Source organism: Dromiciops gliroides, chromosome 1, assembly GCF_019393635.1.
Source record: "Dromiciops gliroides isolate mDroGli1 chromosome 1, mDroGli1.pri, whole genome shotgun sequence".
Classification (NCBI taxonomy): Eukaryota; Metazoa; Chordata; class Mammalia; order Microbiotheria; family Microbiotheriidae; genus Dromiciops; species Dromiciops gliroides.
In genome coordinates, this window is record NC_057861.1 from 483,205,995 (window position 1) to 483,225,542 (window position 19,548).

The 19,548-nt window shown below is 38.3% G+C and overlaps 1 protein-coding gene across 1 annotated transcript in view; it reads left to right on the forward strand.

The window, feature by feature from the left end:
• The window catches only part of TMEFF1 (transmembrane protein with EGF like and two follistatin like domains 1), a 145,185-nt gene that overhangs the window by 117,452 nt on the left and 8,185 nt on the right, over positions 1-19,548 (forward strand). The window contains exons 8-9 of the mRNA XM_043975419.1: positions 6,597-6,720; positions 12,862-13,020. Coding sequence (XP_043831354.1) covers positions 6,597-6,720; positions 12,862-13,020 — 283 coding nt within the window. The remainder of the gene's footprint in view (positions 1-6,596; positions 6,721-12,861; positions 13,021-19,548) is intronic.

Genomic DNA, 19,548 nt, shown 5'->3' on the forward strand with positions numbered 1-19,548 from the left:
CTCCAATGAGAGGGAGCTTTTCCAAGTTTATGAGGCCTGTGAAGATGCTAAAAAATAAATTTTCTTTATGTACTCTACTACAACTACTAACTAGAATAACTTTCCTTTTCTTTTATTTCAAAGAGATCTAACAGATCCATTCTATTTTTCTCTATAAGAAGAAAACCTGATCTTGGCAGCCAAAGAGAAGCTGATGCCTGAGACCAATTAGTAGATTGATTGGGTAAACAGGCACACAAAAATAATTCTGCCTTGACTTAAATTACTTGATGAAATTAAATTTCAAAACCTCTAGGTCAGTTTTGAGATACTAAAAAATCTTCATAGCCAGAACAGCCTTCCCCTCAAAGTTTCCAAATGTAAACAAGAAGAATCATAAATAGTGATTTTTAAAAAGTGTATAAAATTTACACATGTGCATATTTACATCCTAACCCTCTCAATGAGTCCTCCAATTCACAATTTCGGGACAGGTAGGTGGCTCAATGGATAGAGTGCTGGGCCTGGAGTAAGGAATACTCATCTTCCTAAGTTCAAATCTGGCCTCAGATTCTTATTAGCTGTGTGACCCTGGGCCAGTCACTTAACCCTGTTTGCCTCAGCTTCCTCCTCTGTGAAATGAGCTGGAGAAGGAAATGGCAAACCACTCCAGTATCTTTGCCAAAACCCCCAAAATGGGGTCACAAAGAATTAGACACAACTGAAAAACAACACCAACAACCCACTTGCAGATAGGTAGACACTAGATTAAAGCAGAAACTCAACAAAAGTTTTAGACAGTTATTTGAAGTCTTAGAAAATACAATTAGGAAATACAAGGGAAAAGGGAAGGAACACGCATTTGTTAAGCACCTACTATGTGCTAGGAACTGTGTTAAGCACTTTACAAATATCTCATTTGATGCATCTATTTTTTTTAAATACAAAAGCAGTATAAGCAGTTATCTGTGGCTTGGAGGGATTTACAATCTCATTAACTTACCCATGTGTAGTTAAATAACAACAAGAGGCAGTGCATGGATAAATGTCAAATAAGACTGGTTTTCTATCCTGGCACTGGTATTTATTACCAATGTGAACTCCAGCAAGTCACTTTTATAAAATATAGAGTTGGGCTAGGTGATCTCTAAAGACCCTTTCGGCTCCAAATGCTATGATCCTGTTATCATCTTTAGTAGATGATTTAATTTATGGGACAGTTACTAACTGTGTGGCCCTAAGCAAGTCACTTAACCTAGGTCTGCCTCAATTTCCTGATTTGAAAAGTGGAGATAATAATAGCACCTTCCTCTCGGGGCTTTTGTAAGGATAAAATGAGGTAGTATTTTCAAACCATAGAGCATTATATAAATGCTATTATTATTATTATTTCTGAGTCACATATTCAGTATTTTTGAAAATACTGATGATGGTAAATAAAAATGACAGTTAGATAGTTCTTTATGTAAACCATCCCATTTGAGTCTCACAACACCCTTGTGGAAGAGGCACTACTGATACGATTAGCCCCATTTTAAAGATTAGGAATCTGAAATCTGAGAGAGCTAAAATGATTCCATATCTTGACTTTAGATTTTCTAAATCTGACTCCGTGTCCATCATTCTCCATTACTCTACGTTGCTTTTGTATGCAAAGAAAGACTGGTAGTCATCTACTGTCTTCACCTTCTATTTTCATATGGGCAAAGATTGTTCCAAGATCTGAGGTGGCTCTTTGAATGTGTCATTGCTTAACCCTCTGCCTCAGGTTTAGAATCTGTTGAAAGGTTTTGCCCGAGCAGAGACACTCTCTCCCTCTTCTTGGCTAAACACAGTGGAGAGAGTAACCAGAACACTTGAAGTTTACCTCAGTACTACATTTCTTTGAAATAAACACTTCATACCTAGGCCAAGAAACATTCTCCCTCCATCCCAACAATGATGAATCAGAGCACCACAAATCATGAGGATCTATTCGTAGAGGAAGACAGTGTCTGTCCCTTTGGCTCATTCATTCCATCAAGAAATATTTCTTAAATGCCTCAGGTATACTGAGTATCGACAGTCTAGTAAATTAGTATTGGTTTAAGAAGGTCATATTTGATAGTGATAAATGGAAAGTTTTACCCTTATTTTCAATAAGTTGAGTTCATAAGTACAAGATGGGAGAGGCATGACTAGACAGCAGTTCATCTGAAAAAAGATCTGGAGGTCCTAGTGGACTGTGTCAACAGTGTGCTAATACATACTTATGCTACATTGAGATGCACAGCTTTGAGGAATAAGAAAGTAATAATACCGATTTACCCCACTCTGGTCAGATCACATTTTCAGGTGACATAAATCTAGAATAGATAATTATTTTAAAATTATATGTGTCGGGGGCAGCTAGGTGGCGCAGTGGATAAAGCACCAGCCCTGGAGTCAGGAGGACCTGAGTTCAAATCCAGCCTCAGACACTTGACACTTACTAGCTGTGTGACCCTGGGCAAATCACTTAGCCCTCATTGTCCTGCCCCACCCCCCAAGAAAATTATGTGTGTATTTGTATATTTGAGTCTTTATATATGTATATGTATATATACACATATGTATACTTAATCAATAAAAGTCTACTTTATTTCCTACCTACCCCAAATCCATCTCCCAACTAAGAATGAAAGAAACACAGAATCCCTGTTATGAACATATATTGTCCCGAATTCAAATCCAGCCTCAGATACTTACTGGATGTGTTATCCTGGACAAGTCACCTAACCTCTGTTTGCCTTAATTTACTAGAGAAGTTAATAGCAAACTACTCCAATATCTTTGCCAAGAAAGCCCCATGACCCACAGGGTCATGAAGAGTAGGACATAACTGAACGACTGAACAACAGCAACAATAAATGAAAACAACAATAATAAATATAATAAATAATAAAACTAATAAACTTTAAAAAAAAAGAAAGAAAAAGAACCCCCCTGATACAAACATACCTAGTCACACAGATTTCTGTGTTGGCATGTCTAACACAAATGTCTCACTCTGTACTCTAAGTCCTTCACCTCTCTTTCAGGAAATGGGTAACATGTTTCATACTTAGTCCTCTGGAATTATCATGACAGTGATCAGAGTTCCTAATTCTTTTTTTTTTTTCCGGGGGTGATGAGGGTTAAGTGACTTGCCTGGGGTCAAGTATCTGAGGCCGAATTTTAACTCAGGTCCTCCTGAATCCAAGGCTGGTGCTATATCACACTGCTCCACCTAGCTGCCCCCACTAATTCTTTTAAAGTACAAGTTATTTATTTTTTTTAATTTTCATTTATTTATTTATTTGGAATTTTCCCCCACCTTACATGTAAAAACAAATTATAACACTGATTTTTATAACTTTGTGTTCCAAATTCTCTTTCTCCCTCCCTACCCCTCCTTAAGAACAAGCAATATAACATAAGCTATACATGTGCAGTTGTGCAAAACATATCAGACCAAAAAATCCTTTAGAAACAGGAACTAACAATAACAAAATATACTTCCATTTGTATTCAGATACTATCAGTTCTTTCTCTGTAGATGAATTGCATTTAAGGTACAAATTATTCTTCTTGTTCTACTTATTTCACTTAGTATCAGTTCATACAAGTCTTCCCAGCTTTCTCTGAAACCACCCCCTTCATAATTTCTTAGTGCACAATAATATTCCAGCACCTTTCTAGACCATTGGCCATTTGGGATAGATAATAATTTGGGGCATGGTTTATTCAAAAATAAGAATATAAACAAACTGGAAGGGCCCTTTGAGCCATCTAATCCAACCCCCCCTTTTTATAAGTAAGAAAACTGAGGGCCAGAGAGGTTAAATGGACTTATTCTGTATGACTCTTTATTGAAGAATTTGGACCCATGTATAAAATTACAGGGAGGCAGATTGTCTACCAGTTAGAACTCCCCCCAAATGGAATGTGGTGGCCTGAACTCTGTTCAGCTTTATCATATTCTATTTAGTCCACGGTTCTACCTTATCAAGATCTCTTTAGTACCTGATTCTGTTCTCCAGGATGTTACTTATACTTCCTAGCTTTGGGTAATCTTTAGATTGCTAATCATGCTATTTATGTCTTCATCCAAATAATTTATAAAAAGGTTGACCCCCACATGACTGGAGACAGAATCCTGCATCAGACCTCTAGAAATTTTTCTCCATATTGACACCAGTCAATTAATTAGGACTCTGAATTCAGTTAGTCATTCCTTTCAGAATCTACACAAATGTCATATTATCTGGCATAAAGTATGATTTCTACATATTTGAACTTACAAAATTCTGAGAAATTTTTAGGGGCCATAGTCTGTTCATATGAAAAATGAAAAGGTAGGATAAGATGATCTCTTAAGGTTTCTTCCAGCTCTGATATTCTACAGGTCTATGATTTCTGGGCCTCAAACACAACAAATTAATTTCTAACATTCTGAAATATCTGGGGTTTATTGGCCAACAACAATTGACCCATTGTTAACAAATCAAGGTAATCAAGCTCCCTTGTCCTATCATCTGGTAGCCTGGTGCCTTTTGAAAGAGGAAACAAAAGCCAAGTGAGAAGCATATTGAAGCTACTTCAAAGTTCAAAGAAAAAACTTATTTTCAACAGCCAAGAAACTAGCAATTGAGAATTAGCTACCCCCATGCCAACTGATGATAGCTGACTGTCATATATAGTGCCTTGTGGATAAGAAAAATGATCATTGCCCATGCTGCCGTGAGTAAAACAGCAGGAATGGAAAATGATTGTAGCAGCTGTGTGTGTGTATAGGCTAGACAGGAGGAGGGGAGAGAGAGTCTGATGAAAAAAAGGCTATAGACTATCCAGGTGTACAGTGGACAAGTCCTAATCACAGGATTTGGCAGTGGTGGTTGAGAAAGACCAGATGGAAATTCATAATGCCGTATAAACAACAGCATGATTTGGCAGCTGACCAAAGGAGAGATAAAGAAGCCTAAAAGGTCTTAGTCCACGTGAAGATTTGGAAATCAAGCAGTGGGAAGGATTTAAGAGGAAAAGAAAGATTATTTTGTTTTTATTTTTTCATCCACATTATCACGTTACAGGTGATAGGAAGTGTCCTTATTGATCTAAGGATTCCCCACTACTGAGCATACATAGCAAGTAGGTTAAAGAGAGAAGCAAGTGGCGCTATAAATGCTAAAATAATTACAGCAGCACATTTTGTGTTAGTGAAATACTGGAAACAAAATGGCTACCCACTGATTGGGGAATGGCTAAACAAAATGTGGTATATAAGATCATTGATCTATAGCTAGAAGAGATTTGAGAGGTCATTGACTCCAACCCCTCATCCTATATTTGAAGAAACTGAGAGCTAGGGAGTTTAAAGTGTCTGGCCCTGTATCACACAAATAGTATCAGAGACAGGATTTGAACCCAAGTCCTCCAGTTCCAAAGGCCACACTTTCTTTTGTCATGCTGCCTCCCTAAGAAATTACAACTCTAAGGAACATAGAGAAACATGGAAAGTCTGGTGTGATTTAAAGCAGAATGACATAAGCAGAACCAGAAGAATAGTATCCAAAATGGGCAGAAAAATATAAATGAAAAGAATACTGAAAGGTAGCTGAAGTATGATTCATTGTAATGACTACTATTGGTCCCATAAAATTGATAATGAAATACACCTCTCTCCTCATGGAATTAAGGGTGGGGGAGTATGGGTGCAGAATGTGGCATCTGCTGTCGGGCCCAATTATTTTGTCTATTGGTTTGGTTTAACTTTTTTTTTTTCTTTTTTACAAGGAAGATTTTGATAGGGGCTAGAGTAAGCAGAAAAAGCAAAATAGATCAGGAAATGACTGACATAAAACCCAAAAGGAATAAATAATGCTTTTCCTTACTAAAATAAAGCTTTGACTTGAATGTCTTAGGAAATCTTCTAATTTACTTCATATCAATTTTTTTTACCTTAATATAATGACTAGACAAATGAAACATTAGAATTAGCCAGTTTGCTCAAAAGCTATTATCCTCTATTCCATCATCAATTGTAAGGTACACCTTTTTTTTTTTTTTTTAAGTGAGGCTATTGGGGTTAAGTGACTTGCCCAGGGTCACACAGCTAGTAAGTGTTATGTGTTTGAGGCCAGATTTGAACTCAGGTACTCCTGACTCCAGAGCCAGTGCTCTATCCACTGCGCCACCTAGCTGCCCCAAGGTACACCTTCTAATCAAAAACTTTGGTTTATTTCTTTGGTAGAGGAATTTGACTTTCTTTTGCACTTGGTTTTTAAGAAACAGTAGCTTATAATAGTCCCATGTTGTAGAGTTTTCATAATAATTTGGGGGGAGGGCAAGGCAGTGAGGGTTAAGTGACTTGCCCAGGGTCACAGTTAGTAAGTTTCAAGTGCCTGGAACAGGATTTGAACTCAGGTCCTCCTGAATCCAGGGCCAGTGCTTTATCCACTGTACCCCCTTACCTTTCCCCCGAGTTTTCATAACAATTTGAACCCAAAGTTACCCAACTACCTTATTCTTTCCTGTTATCATCACAAATCCTTTTGGGGAAAATTTTTTTCCTATTTGCATTTTGATATTTGGTGACTGTGTTTGTGTGGTTCTTTCAGATGCCAGTGATCAAAGAGAAGATATTTATATTGGAAACCACATACCTTGCCCTGAAAACTTCAATGGTTACTGCATACATGGAAAATGTGAATTCATTTATTCTACTCAAAAGGCTTCTTGCCGGTAAGTCAATAAAGAGACAAAAAGTACAGTCTCTAGGTCAAGATTAGATAAGCTTTTTTTTAAAAACAAAGGTCATTTATTCTTAGAAGAAAGTCAATTATGGGTTACATATAAGTAAAAAGCTAATATTTGAATTAGTTCCTTTTAAAAATAAGCATGCAGCACTGAAAGATTGTTTCTTTATCTTCAAATAGAACAGAACAATATAGACTGGCTATATAGGAAAAACATAAAATTACTAAGAAGAGAAAACAAAGCATTATTCAGTAAATGCAAGGAATAATTATATACTTCAGTTCTATTATAGCCAGTTAAGGAGAGTGAGGAGAATATTAAGAAAGAAAGGGAAGAAAAAGGGACAAAGAGATGAGGCTAAGAGAGACTTCAAGAGAAAACCAAGAATGAGGGGACAAATTCAAATCTCCCCCCTCCCAATGCCCCAGTCTCAGCCACCTTACTGTCCCCCAGACAAAACTTCCCCCCTCTCTGTACTCAGATCTACTGACTCTAAATCTAAGCCTCTACCCTTCATCTGTTGACGCAGAGTTGAGCTGATGATGGAAAGCCACACTGATAAAATAGAAACTCCTTTGCTTGATATTTAAAACCTTTCACCACCCGACTTCCTCTGCTCTTCCAAACTTATTTTGCAGTTCTTCCCTACTCTGCCCAAATTGGTGATCCCTGAACTGGACATTGTATCATCTGTTTCAAAGCCTCAGCACAAGTTTTCCCTCTTGCATAGAATATACTCCCAAATCACCTCTCTCCCTGTTGGAATTCCTAGATCCCAGCCCGGTTTCCAAATGATCCAAGGGGAAAGCATTCCTGAGTTCCCCATTAGAAAGCACTTCTCAGCTGTGTGACCCTGGGCAAGTCACTTGACCCCAATTGCCTCACTTTAAAAAAAAAAAAAAAGCACTTCTCCATCATCTCCCCCTTTAGAATCCCTAGCTTCCTTCCAGATTTCCTCAGATGCTACCCAGGGAGAAACTATTCCTGAGTTCTCCATCTGTCAATCCTGTCTCCCCCCTCAAATGACCTCAGATTTACTTATTTACATGTTGTATCCTCCCAGGAGAATGTAATCTTCTGGAAGATAGGGACTGTTTCCTTTTTTGCCTCTCTATCTCCAATGCCTAGCACAATGACCTTCCATATAGTAGGTACTTATAGATGTTGTTGAATTGAATCCCCTCTACTCCCCTTAACTTAGGAATTGTCCACACTAACGAAACCATCTATACTGCTTGGGGCAGGCATCACTTGCTCTTATATATGCTAGGAATTCTCTTCTAAGTGTGCTTATTAGCACATTATTTGGTATGAATGATGTCTCAATTATATGTTTTTTAGAAAGATGTAGGGGCAGCTAGGTGGCGCAGTGGATAGAGCACCGGCCCTGGTGTCAGGAGTAGCTGAGTTCAAATCTGGCCTCAGACACTTGACACTTACTAGCTGTGTGACCCTTGGCAAGTCACTTAACCCCAATTGCCTCACTAAAAAAAAAAAAAAAAAGATGTAGTGCTTTATTGACTAGGATAGAATAAGCTTTTTTGATTCAACCCAAGCATCTCCATCTGGTAACCAAGGAAATCTTCTATCCCCTAACCCTAACCCTAACTTTATCATCACATTTGGGGGGGGAGGGGCAATGAGGGTTAAGTGACTTATCCAGGGCCACACGGCTAGTATGGGTCAAGTGTCTGAAATTGGATTTGAACTCAGGTCATCCTGAATTCAGGGCCGGTGCTTTATCCACTGTGCCACCTAGCTGTCCTCTAACATCACATTTTGAAAGAAATCTCTTAAATGTACAGGTATGGTCAATCTCAATGACTTCCAAGAAGAATAAACCTAAAGGGAAAAAAAAATATAAACTTACTTTAAACTTCACACAAGTAGGAAGAAGAATGCATACATCTCATAAATGTATGAGAAATTACTGGCATTTCAAAAATAGAGTTTGATTTGAAATGTAAGAACCTATAGATAGTGCTAAACAACAATGGGAAATTAATACTCATTAATCTGACTTTGAAAAGCACAGGTTGAAATACAAATCTTAGTTGCTTAGCTAACGTGATAAGCCTAAATGCTTAATGAGATTTTTTTAGCCCTATATGAGAGTAAGCCAACTTGTGGGCATAATGAATAGAGTACTGGTTCTGACATCAGGAAGACTGATCTTCCTGAGTTCAAATCTGGATTTAGACAATTACTAGCCGTATGACTCTGGACAAGTCACTTTACCCTGTTTGCTTCAATTTCCTCATTTGCAAAATGAGCTAGAGAAGGAAATGGCAAACCAGTCCAGTATGTTTGCCAGGAAAACCCAAAAGAGGACCACAAAGGGTCAGATACAGTACAACAACAACATCATATAAGACTGACCAATTAGATGAATCTGGCCTATGGGCCATAGCTTCCCTACCTCTTACCTTCACATTAAGGCTTCTAAATCTGGTGGTACCTTTCTTCTTTCCTCTATGATATACTCACTGCTCTATAAACCACTGCCAGGGAGCTATTTTAATTATGTAAGCAGTGGTATCATCATTTCTCTTATTAGTAAGTCAGCCCACCAGATAGGGGGCTAATGACCATCCATTTGCATGCTGGTAGTTATTGATCCTCTAGGAGTTTAATTTAGAATAAAACCTTTTATGTGTCAGTCCATCAATTGGAATCCCCTATTATCTGGGCACCTGAACACTGCTTTAATGGCAACCTGAGGCAAATGCAAGCTCCTAACAGGTCTTCAGAGTCATCAGAGAAAGATTAAATGAAGCTCAGCCTCGTTGGTAGATGGTATATTTTAAGAATTCTAATATGAAACTTGTTCATCCAGATATGGTAAATTGCTGAGGTAGAGCACCCCATTCCGTGACCATAATAGAGAATTATGTTTGACCTCTCTGAGATAAAGTTCTGTTGTAATAACAACTCGCCATTGCAGAGCGCTTTAGAGTCCACCTAGTACTTTCCTCACAGAAACTGTGAGCAAAGCAGTGCCCCCATTTTACCGCTGAAGAAACCAAAGTTCAGAAGAGTTAAGTGACTAGGCCATGATCACAGAGCCAGCGAAGCCAAGACTCAACCCAAGTCTTCTGGCTTCAAGTCAAAGACCTCTGTGAATTGCTTTAATCAAGAACCAAATCAAGACATCTCCATTCCTTCTGAGTGTACCACCTTTTACTTCTTTAGCAGCTCCTCTGTCAGTTGGAAGCCCACCTTAATCTTCCACCTGTTATTCTCTTTGAAAGAATAAGGGGAAGGAAGCAGTCACGTATTAAACACCTGCTGTATGCCAGGTATCGTGCTAAATGCTTTACATTGAATGCTCCTAACAGCCCAGTGAGGAAGGTGCTACTATTATCCCTGTTTTGCAATTGAGGAAACTGGACCTTTTTTCAGATGCGCTAGTCTGAGGTAAGCAGATTCCAGGCATCTTTTGAATCTACCATTTATAAGCTAATCAAGCACACAGAGATTGGTAGAATTCCTTTGGTGTCAGGGTTTGTACTCATAGATTCATCAGTCCTTCATCTACCTTTTTGCTGTCAACCTGTCCCTTTTCTAATTCCTTGGGTCAATAGGAATTGAATGGTATGTGGAGGGAAATAAGATGTAAGAAGACCAGAAGGGGCTGAGGAGGGAGTTGGACACCCAAAAGAGGACTTTATATCTGATCTGGGAGGTAATATGGAACCCTACTGGAATTTACTGAATTGAGGAATGACGTAGTCACATAATAAGACAAAATGTTCTTAAATTTCATGAGAAAGATGGCCTATCATGCAAGTACTTTTTAGAACTTTCAAAATTGTTATAACATTACAGATGCTATTCTTGATATTTCTTATTTCTGTAATTCTATTCAAAGCTGGGCCCTTTAAGTAGAGTTTGGAAAAAATTGCAGCTTGATGTCATATTTGTTGAAGTGTCCTATCCATGAGATTGTGATGAAGCGATTCTTAGAATCTCAGAGTGGGAAGGGACTACTGAGGTTACTTTGTCTGATCCAGACCTGAACAGAAATAAACACCCTCAACTAGTGGTCAATTAGTCTCTACTCAAAAAAGAAGTAAATGGGGATTCGCTACCACCATACCACATAGCCATTCTTATCCCATTCACGGCCAAGGAGTGAAAGTACAAAAGAGTAAAGGGAAAGACATGGATTTCCTTGTGTGTAAACTCAGTTGTACTTCCTGCCTCCTGAGTCTTCGGTCCTTCTGCCTCTTTGGCCAACAAGAAGATCCCTTGTCACCACTCAGTACTACTATCCCCATAACCCTGTAGTTACACATCGTTGGGAGTTAGCTTGCCCAGCTTCTGCATATTGGACTGGCACCATGCAGGGGACATTTAATATCCTTTATAACCTAGGAAGTGGGCAAATCCAAGCATGCTCTAAGCAGTGGGCCTTCATGGGTCAGTCTCCCCCTTACACAGAAAGGGAAGGTCATATTTGGAATCATGCTGACAAGTCAAAAAACACTGGTAGAAACAATGAAAAAAGAGATTTTCTGCAGGGCAAGAAAACTGATTAGGAAAAGATTAATTAGTCTTTGATTCAGTAATTAATCTTGTGGAAAGGCAACTACATTGCACCACTCAGGCAGTCACAGAACTGCACATGCTTCATTGCCATCTCCATGAAAAAGAGGAGGATTACTGCAGAGCAGAATAACAAGGTAGCTCATGATTCAGAGAGAGACACCATGGCTCCTCCAGCTAAGGATGAAGCCTAGAAAGTAGTAATGAATGGTAAAGTTAGACTGGAACTCCTGGAATATTTCCTCAATGGGGTTAGGAGGTACTGGCACGCCAACAAGGGTGGGATCTTTTCAGAAGGCCGCTCACTACTTAGAGATCTGGCTAGAAAAAGACCATGGTGCTCAACAAAGGAAATCCAGGGAACAAGAACAAAAACCATACCGGTCTATGTATGGCCTATTCTTATGTGCAAATTCTGCCCGCACCCACCGAGACTTCTATTGATTTACCCTGTATGCTGTTAGTGGGATTGAAACACCTACCCTCTGGCTTTCAGCTGAGTAGAGGAATAACAAGGATGCATACAATAAAACAGAATAGAAAAATATTGCCATGGGAATTGCAATATGAATTATCCTTGTAGCTTAATGATCAAAATATATTAAATCATTAAAATGAATGATTCTTATTAAATTTTAAAATATTTAAAAATATTTTTTAAAATACTTTTTATTTTTTAAGTGAGAAAGTCTATAAAATGAGCCTTTGTAAAGAGATACATGTATCTGTAATTCCAGTAGACCCATCGTTTTCAATGTTAACATTTTCATCCAATTTTCAAATCTCTCTCTCTATCTCTCTCTCTATCTCTTTCTCTCTCTCATTCTAAATGTAAATACTTTCCCCATATCTTGTTTTGTCCATTTATGTTACTGAGGTCTATATCCCGGTGCTTTTAAATCTTAGGTGAATGCTTTTCTAGTTTCTCCTGCTATTTTTTTCTAGTTAGAACATTTTCTTCATTAAATCTAAGAAGAAGCTATCTAATTTACATATCTCTTCCTCTCCAACTGAAAAAAATATATAAATGTATGATTAAATGCCCTATATACATTGCTTTGTCATCTGTTGTTTTACTACCATGAAATTCTTCTGCTATGTCTTGATTTCCTGAGAATTAAAATTATCTTCATTTTTATTATTTAGTACAGTGGTCTCCAGCTCAAATAGAAATGGGGACCACTGATCCATAGATAAGGATTCCTGCAGGCCACATATCGACAGTTTTAAAATGTAATATTATCTATGTTGTATTGTATTTTTTTTATTTTGTCAAATATTTTTCCCAATTACATTTTCATTGGGTGGGAGAGGGGGCACTTAGGAGTGTTGTGGGCTCCATGTAGCCTACAGGCAGAGAGTTGGACACCCCTTACTTAATGAATTTCTGGCATCTTGATCCATTATATTGATTTTTTTCTCTGATTTACAGTTTCACTGCTCTGATTTTGTGCTTAATTTCTCCCTCCCCCCACCCCAAACAGCTTAAAGAATAATAGAATGAGTTCATAAAAAAGGGCTTAAATATTAAAATATTAATTGTTTGTATTTCTTGAAAAACCCCTTTTCCTCTTTCAGGTGTGAATCTGGTTATACTGGACAGCACTGTGAAAAGACAGATTTTAGTATTCTCTATGTGGTTCCAAGTAGACAAAAACTGACCCACGTCCTTATTGCAGCCATCATTGGAGCTGTACAGATTGCCATTATCGTTGCAATTGTCATGTGCATAACAAGGTAGGTAATGATGCCAGAAATGTTAACTTGACGTTAGGGGCTGGTCACAGAGGGGGCACAATTTATTTCATTCCTCCCTCATTTTTTCCCATGCTACTTTCAAATTCAGTCCATTTGTTAAACCTCCTCGCTCTCTGTCTCATGTAAGTCATAGAATCTGGTCAAGAAAATTGGCCAGACCAAGTAAATGTTATAGGCAGGCTTGAGGAGAACCTGAGATTCTTTTTTTAAATAATATTTTATTACCACCCCCTGCCAAATTACACATAAAAAACCAATTTTTAACATATGGTTTTGTGTCTGTGTGTTTTTTGAGTTTTGAGTTCCAATTTTTATCTCTTTCTCCCTTACCTCCCCCCTCCCTGAGATGGTAAGCAATCTGATATAGGTTGTACATGTACAATCATGTAAAACATATTTCCATATTAGTCATTTTGTGTAAGAAAACTCGAACCCCAAAAAAAGAAAGTGGAAAACAGTATCCTTTGATCTGCATTCAGACTCCATCAGTTATTTCTCTGTAGGTGAATAGCAATTATTATCATGAGTCCTTTGGTATTGTCTTGGGTCATTTTATTGAGAATAGCTAAGTCATTCACAGTTGTTCATCATACAATATTGCGTTTACTGTGTACAGTGGTCTCCTGGTTCTGTTCACTTTACTATATATCAGTTCATATAAGTCTTTCCAGATTTTTTTGAGGTTATCCTGCTTGTCATTCTTATAGCACAATAGTATTCCATCACAATCATATACCACAACTTGTTCAGCTATTCCCCAATTGATGAGCATCCCCATAATTTCCAATACTTTGCTACCACAAAAGTAGCTGCTATAAATATTTTTGTATGAATAGGTCCTCCCCCCCTTTTTTTTTTAAAAAAGAAACTCTGGGATACAGACCTAGTAGTGGTATTGCTAGATCAAAGGGTAGGCACAGTTTTACAACCCTTTGGGCATAGTTCCAAATTGCCCTTCAGAATGTGAACCTAAGGTTCTTGAATAACAAGAATGTCAGGTCCAGGTTGGGTTCACATCCCCATATTTCCACCAGGATGCATAGGAAGGTTCTGAGGAAAGGTTCCCTCAGTTTGTAATAGGTTATATTACATATTGTAGGCTCATCTTCAATTAAATCTGGGAGGGATCTTGGAGACCATTGAGTCTAATACCTTCATTTAATAGATGAAGAAACTGAGGCTGAGAGTAAATGACTTGCCCAGGGTAATACAGCTAGTTAGCATCTGAGGGCAGTCCATAAACCCAGTCTTTCTGACTTCAAGGTCAATAACACTTTACCCTCTCCCTACACAGTCCCATTCAAGTACAGACAAGAGCTCATTCCCAGGGCTATAGATGTTTCTGCAGACCAGAGTTCTCACCTTCAATGGTTTACAGAAAGCTGGGGACTTTAAAATAGGGTGCCATCTTTTATTGCTCTGTCCAGGGGCAAGACTAGGGAATGGAAGAGATACAGAAGAATGACCTACATATGCATGGAGAGAAGCAGCCTTACAGCCCCCTTATAGAATTTTTTAGCTCTTTCTAAGTGAATAGTATCCTATACCCTAAGATTCCCATTCTCTCTCTCTCTCTCTCTCTCTCTCTCTCTCTCTCTGCGGGGCAATGAAGGTTAAGTGACTTGCCCAGGGTTACACAGCTAGTTAAGTGTCAAGTGTCTGAGGCTGGATTTGAACTCAGGTCCTCCTGAATCCAGGGCTGGTGCTTTATCCACTGCACCACCTAGCTGCCCTCAAGATTATCTCTTAAATGGGGATAATAATGAATGGGCTAATAATGGGGATTATAATTGGACCTATCTCCCAGGGTTGAGATAGTATTTGTAAAGTGCTTTACAAACCTCAAAAAAGCACTTTATAATACTAGCTATTACTGATATTGTTATTATTGTTACCACTTAAGTGAGTTACCCAGAGTCACACAGCTAGTAAGTATCTAAGGCTGGATTTGAACTTAGGTCTTCCTGCTTTAGGTTCAACACCATATCCACTGCACCACCAATTACCTCTGTCATACAGGCCTAAATAAATGCATTTGGTGTTAATGGCATAGCCAGTTTGGCTTCTGGGCAGCAGAATCTCATAATGTAAGTAAATGGAAGTACCTGTTTTGGACAAGAACATGTTTGAAGGTGAGCAGGGAGTTCTGCTCAGGATAATAGGAAAAGCATCAGCTTCCACATAGTATTAAACCTGAAAAGAGCCCAAGCAAATCTAATTTAAGTTGGTTCTTGTTTTTCCTAACATAAACTATTTCTTTCCTTCCTCCCTCACCTTTTCCCTGCTATTTTTGGTTTCGTTTCATTTGTTAAATACCTTCTAACTTGAGTAATAGACTTTAACCAACAGAATTGGAAGACCAAGTAAATGCAGGCAGGCTTTCATTGCAGGTGACAAATTTGGCCACTCCCCACTTCTTTGTGTGTTTATCTGATCTTCATGAGAACACTCAAAAACCCTCTGAGTTGTGCGTTTTTTTTTTTTTATTTAAGTCAATCAAGAAACATTTATTAAGCACCTACTATGGGCTCAACTCTGGGGATACAAAAAGAGGCAAAAGATAGTCCCTGCCCTTCTTGATAAAGACTAAGAAACATTTCCATCAAAAATGTTTTTAAATAAAAATGTTTTACTGCCCTGTTTTGACAGAGCCACATGTTTGTTTTTTTAAATTAAGAAATCATTACCTATGCTCAAGAAAATAAGCTGATTTATCATCGAAGTAGAATATTTCTATCATCTAAACCAGTGGTTCCCCATCTGGGGAACATATATTTCCAGGACAAGAAATACAGGGGAAATTTGATTAAACCACTCCCCCCAAAAAACCCTTTATCCTATTTAGATTACTCTCTTTGTCTTATTTCTTACGTACATATACATGTTAAACTTTAGGACTTCCTTCCATATTGAATAGGAGGAACAGGAAAGGGAAGAAACAGAACAAGCATGTTTATAGCTCCTACTATGTGCCTGGTGTTGTGCTAAGTGCTTTATGCAAATATTATCTCATCTGAACTTTAAAATAACTGTGTGAGGGAGGCACTGTTATCATCCCCATGTTACAGTTGAGGAAACAGAAGGTAGGTGATTTGCTCAGGGTCATACAGTATCTTAGGTTGGATTTGAACTCAGGTTTTCCTGACTCCAGGCTCACCACACATGCATAGTGATCTCTAGAATTTATTCCCTTTTCTGTTGAATAGGAGGTAGTGGAAGGTTTACTGAAAGCCAAGGGACACAAAACCAAAAAAGGTTGTGAACTCCCAATCTAAACATCGTCATAGGATGTTAATCGGCATGGCTATCTTCATCATTCTCACACTGAGCATTTGTATAATTTGTTATAGTTTACAAAGTACTTTTGTGATAGGAGACAACCTTTGGGGTGGGAGAGTGTTGGCCCAGGGGTGTGAGGACCTCAGGTCCTCATGTGACCTCAACAATTCATTTCATCCCTCTCAAAGCTTCACTTATCTCTTCTGGAAAAAAAAAAAGAGGAGGACTGAATCAATTATCTCTTAGGTTCTTTTTTTTTTTTTTTGCCTCTGACATTCCTAGGATTCTATTCCTCTCATTTGATTGCCATAAGAACACTGTAAAGTGGGCAGGGCAGGTATTAGTACCGTATTTGTACAGAGGAGGAAACTGAGGCCCCATTAGTTACCGATGGCAGGACAAGTGTTGAAACTCAGGTCTTTAGATTCCAAATCCAGGGTTATTTCTACATTCAATATTGGGGGGGGGCAGGCCACAATACCCCTCTTATCTAGAAATGAGCCTCCAAACAAATTAAAAAAGTAAGAAGCAAATTGAGGTCTCTTTACTCCTTAGAAGAAGCAGGTGCCCTTAACCTAGACAAGCATGTGTAAAATAAGATTGTGAGATTACAATCTGGAACATAGTGTTAAAACAAGAAGTGACACATGATAGCAGGGAATGAAGAAGGGAGGAAAATGCTCTCCTTTAAGCATAGAAACGTGAGAACATAAGCGTGCAAGGGACATGGGCTGGGCTAGAGCTCGCTGTACCCTTTGCATGCCTAAGAATGTGAGTGTAATGACAATGATTTCAATTTACATAACAATGCCAAGGGTATCACTTTACCACAGCTTAGCACAATAATATGTATTTGGTTTAATTAGTTAGTTAATTTATCCTTTATTTTTTAAAAAAATTTGAGTTCCAATTCTCTCTCTCTTTCCAGCCCTTCCCTTACCCATTGAGAAGGCAAGCAATATGATACCCAAGTAATGGGTATTTATAAGGAAAATATGATTATATGAGCTTAACAATCATCTGGGCCGACAACCCTCATTTTACAGGGGCAAAAACTGAGGTGCAGAGAGGTCAAGTGACTTGCTCAAGGTTATACAGGAAATAAGTGTCAGAAATGATTTTGAACCTCAGTTCTCTCAGTACTCTTTCTACTTGATCATGTGTCATCCATAGGCATCAAGAAAAGGCTGTATGTTTGGTATAGCCTATTCAAGGAAACAGGGAAGGGAATAATATGGTTGAAAATGATTTCTGTTCAAAAATGGAGTTCACAAAAGTCAGATAATTTGAATCTTTGAAGAGACTTCAACAATAATTGATATTAATATAGTGCTTTAAGGTTCTAGCCTCACAATAGGCCTATGATATACTTAATCTAGGCATTACTTGCCATATGTTACAGATGGTAAAACTGAGGCTCAGATAGGTTAAAAGATTTTCCCAGGTCACATAATTAGTAAAAGTCAGAGGAAAGATTCAACTCAAGGTTGTTCCTGATTCCAAGCCCAGCATTCTTTTGACTGCATTGCATTGCCTCCTAGAAGAAACCTATTTTTTTTTCCTAGAAGAAACCTATTAACAGAACTTACAAAAAGCTGTACAAAGGCTAACAATATGGGAACTGGTTTTGCTTGACTATTTATTGCAAGAGTTTTCTTTTTCTTTTTAATTGTAGAAGCAGTATGAGGGAGAAAAAAATAATGTTAATTTTAGAAAAATAAAAATTTAATAAAAAACATTTAAGCAGCTAAGCCTTAGTCATCTGAAAATTTTATTTAAAATACCTCGTTTCCAACTGTTGTTGGATATTTGAGATATTTTTTATTCTGGGGTATTTGTTGTTGTTGTTGTTATCTCTTTATGGAATGGGATCATAGAATCTTAATCTTGGGAGGTACCTTATAGATCATCTAGTCCAACTGAAGAAACTGAGGCCTAGAAAGAAGTGACTAAGGCTGGGCCATACAAGTACTAAATGGCTGAATCAGCATCAGTCACAGAATCTCAGTGTACGAAGGAACATCAGAGTCTGTCTAGTTCAATTTGAACATGAAACAAATCATCTCATTAGATTGTAAATTCCGGAACTTTCTTTTCTTTTCTTTTCTTTCTTTCTTAAATGGGGCAATGGGGGTTAAGTGACTTGCCCAGGGTCACACAGCTATTAAGTGTCAAGTGTCTGAGGCTAGATTTGAATTCAGGTCCTCCTGAATCTAGGACCGGTGCCTTATCCCCTGCGCCACCTAGCTGCCCCCTTATTTCTTTTTTATATCCCTAGTGTTTAGCATAGTGTCCAGCACATAGTAAGCACTTAATAAATGTTTATTGATCGATTGATGGACCTCTTCAACGTCTCCAACAGGATTTTATCCAGGCTTTGATTAAAGACTTCTAGGAGGGGAGCCCACTTTCTCTCAAGCAGCACATTCCATTTTTGATTACACCTAATTTTTAGGAAGTTTTCCTTTAAATCAGGGGCTCTTAACATCCTTTTGTGTCTTGGACCCTTTTGGAAACCTGGTGAAACCTATGGACCCCTTCTCAAAATAATATTTTTAAGTGCTTATAAAATAAAATACATAGGATTACAAAATAAAGCAATTACACTGAAATTCAGTCATCAAATATTAATAAATACAAGTTCACAGACAGCAGATTAAGAACCCTTGCCTTATGTAGAGCTGAAATCTGCCTTTCTGCAGCTTCTAGTTACTGTTCCTACCCCTGCCTTTTAGAGCCAAAGCAGACTGAATCCCTTTTATACCTGACATCTCTTCAAATACATGAGGACAGCTAGGATAGATAGGTAGCTGGGTACATAGGTAGGTAGGTAGGTAGATAGATAGATAGATAGATAGATAGATAGATAATTTGTCCTTCAATTTCAAAGAGGACCATGACATCGGGGTGAGGTCATGATCTGCAATGAATTGTTTTTGAGTCAGGGCTGTGCAAAGTCACCAACCTCACTCCTCCACAGCCCTCTGGGTCCAGTGTCAAGATATATATCAGGATGACTGGGGATGGCCCTGGATGTTTAAGGCAATTGGGGTTAAATGATACACCCAGGATCATGCATCTAGTAAGGGTTTGCGGTGAGATTTGAACTCAGATCCTCCCAACTTAAGGGCCAGTGTTCCATCCACTGTGCCACCTAGACAGACAGACAGAACAACAGAGAGATTCCTCTTGTCTACCCTAAGTCTCTCTTCTCTGGATGAGATATCA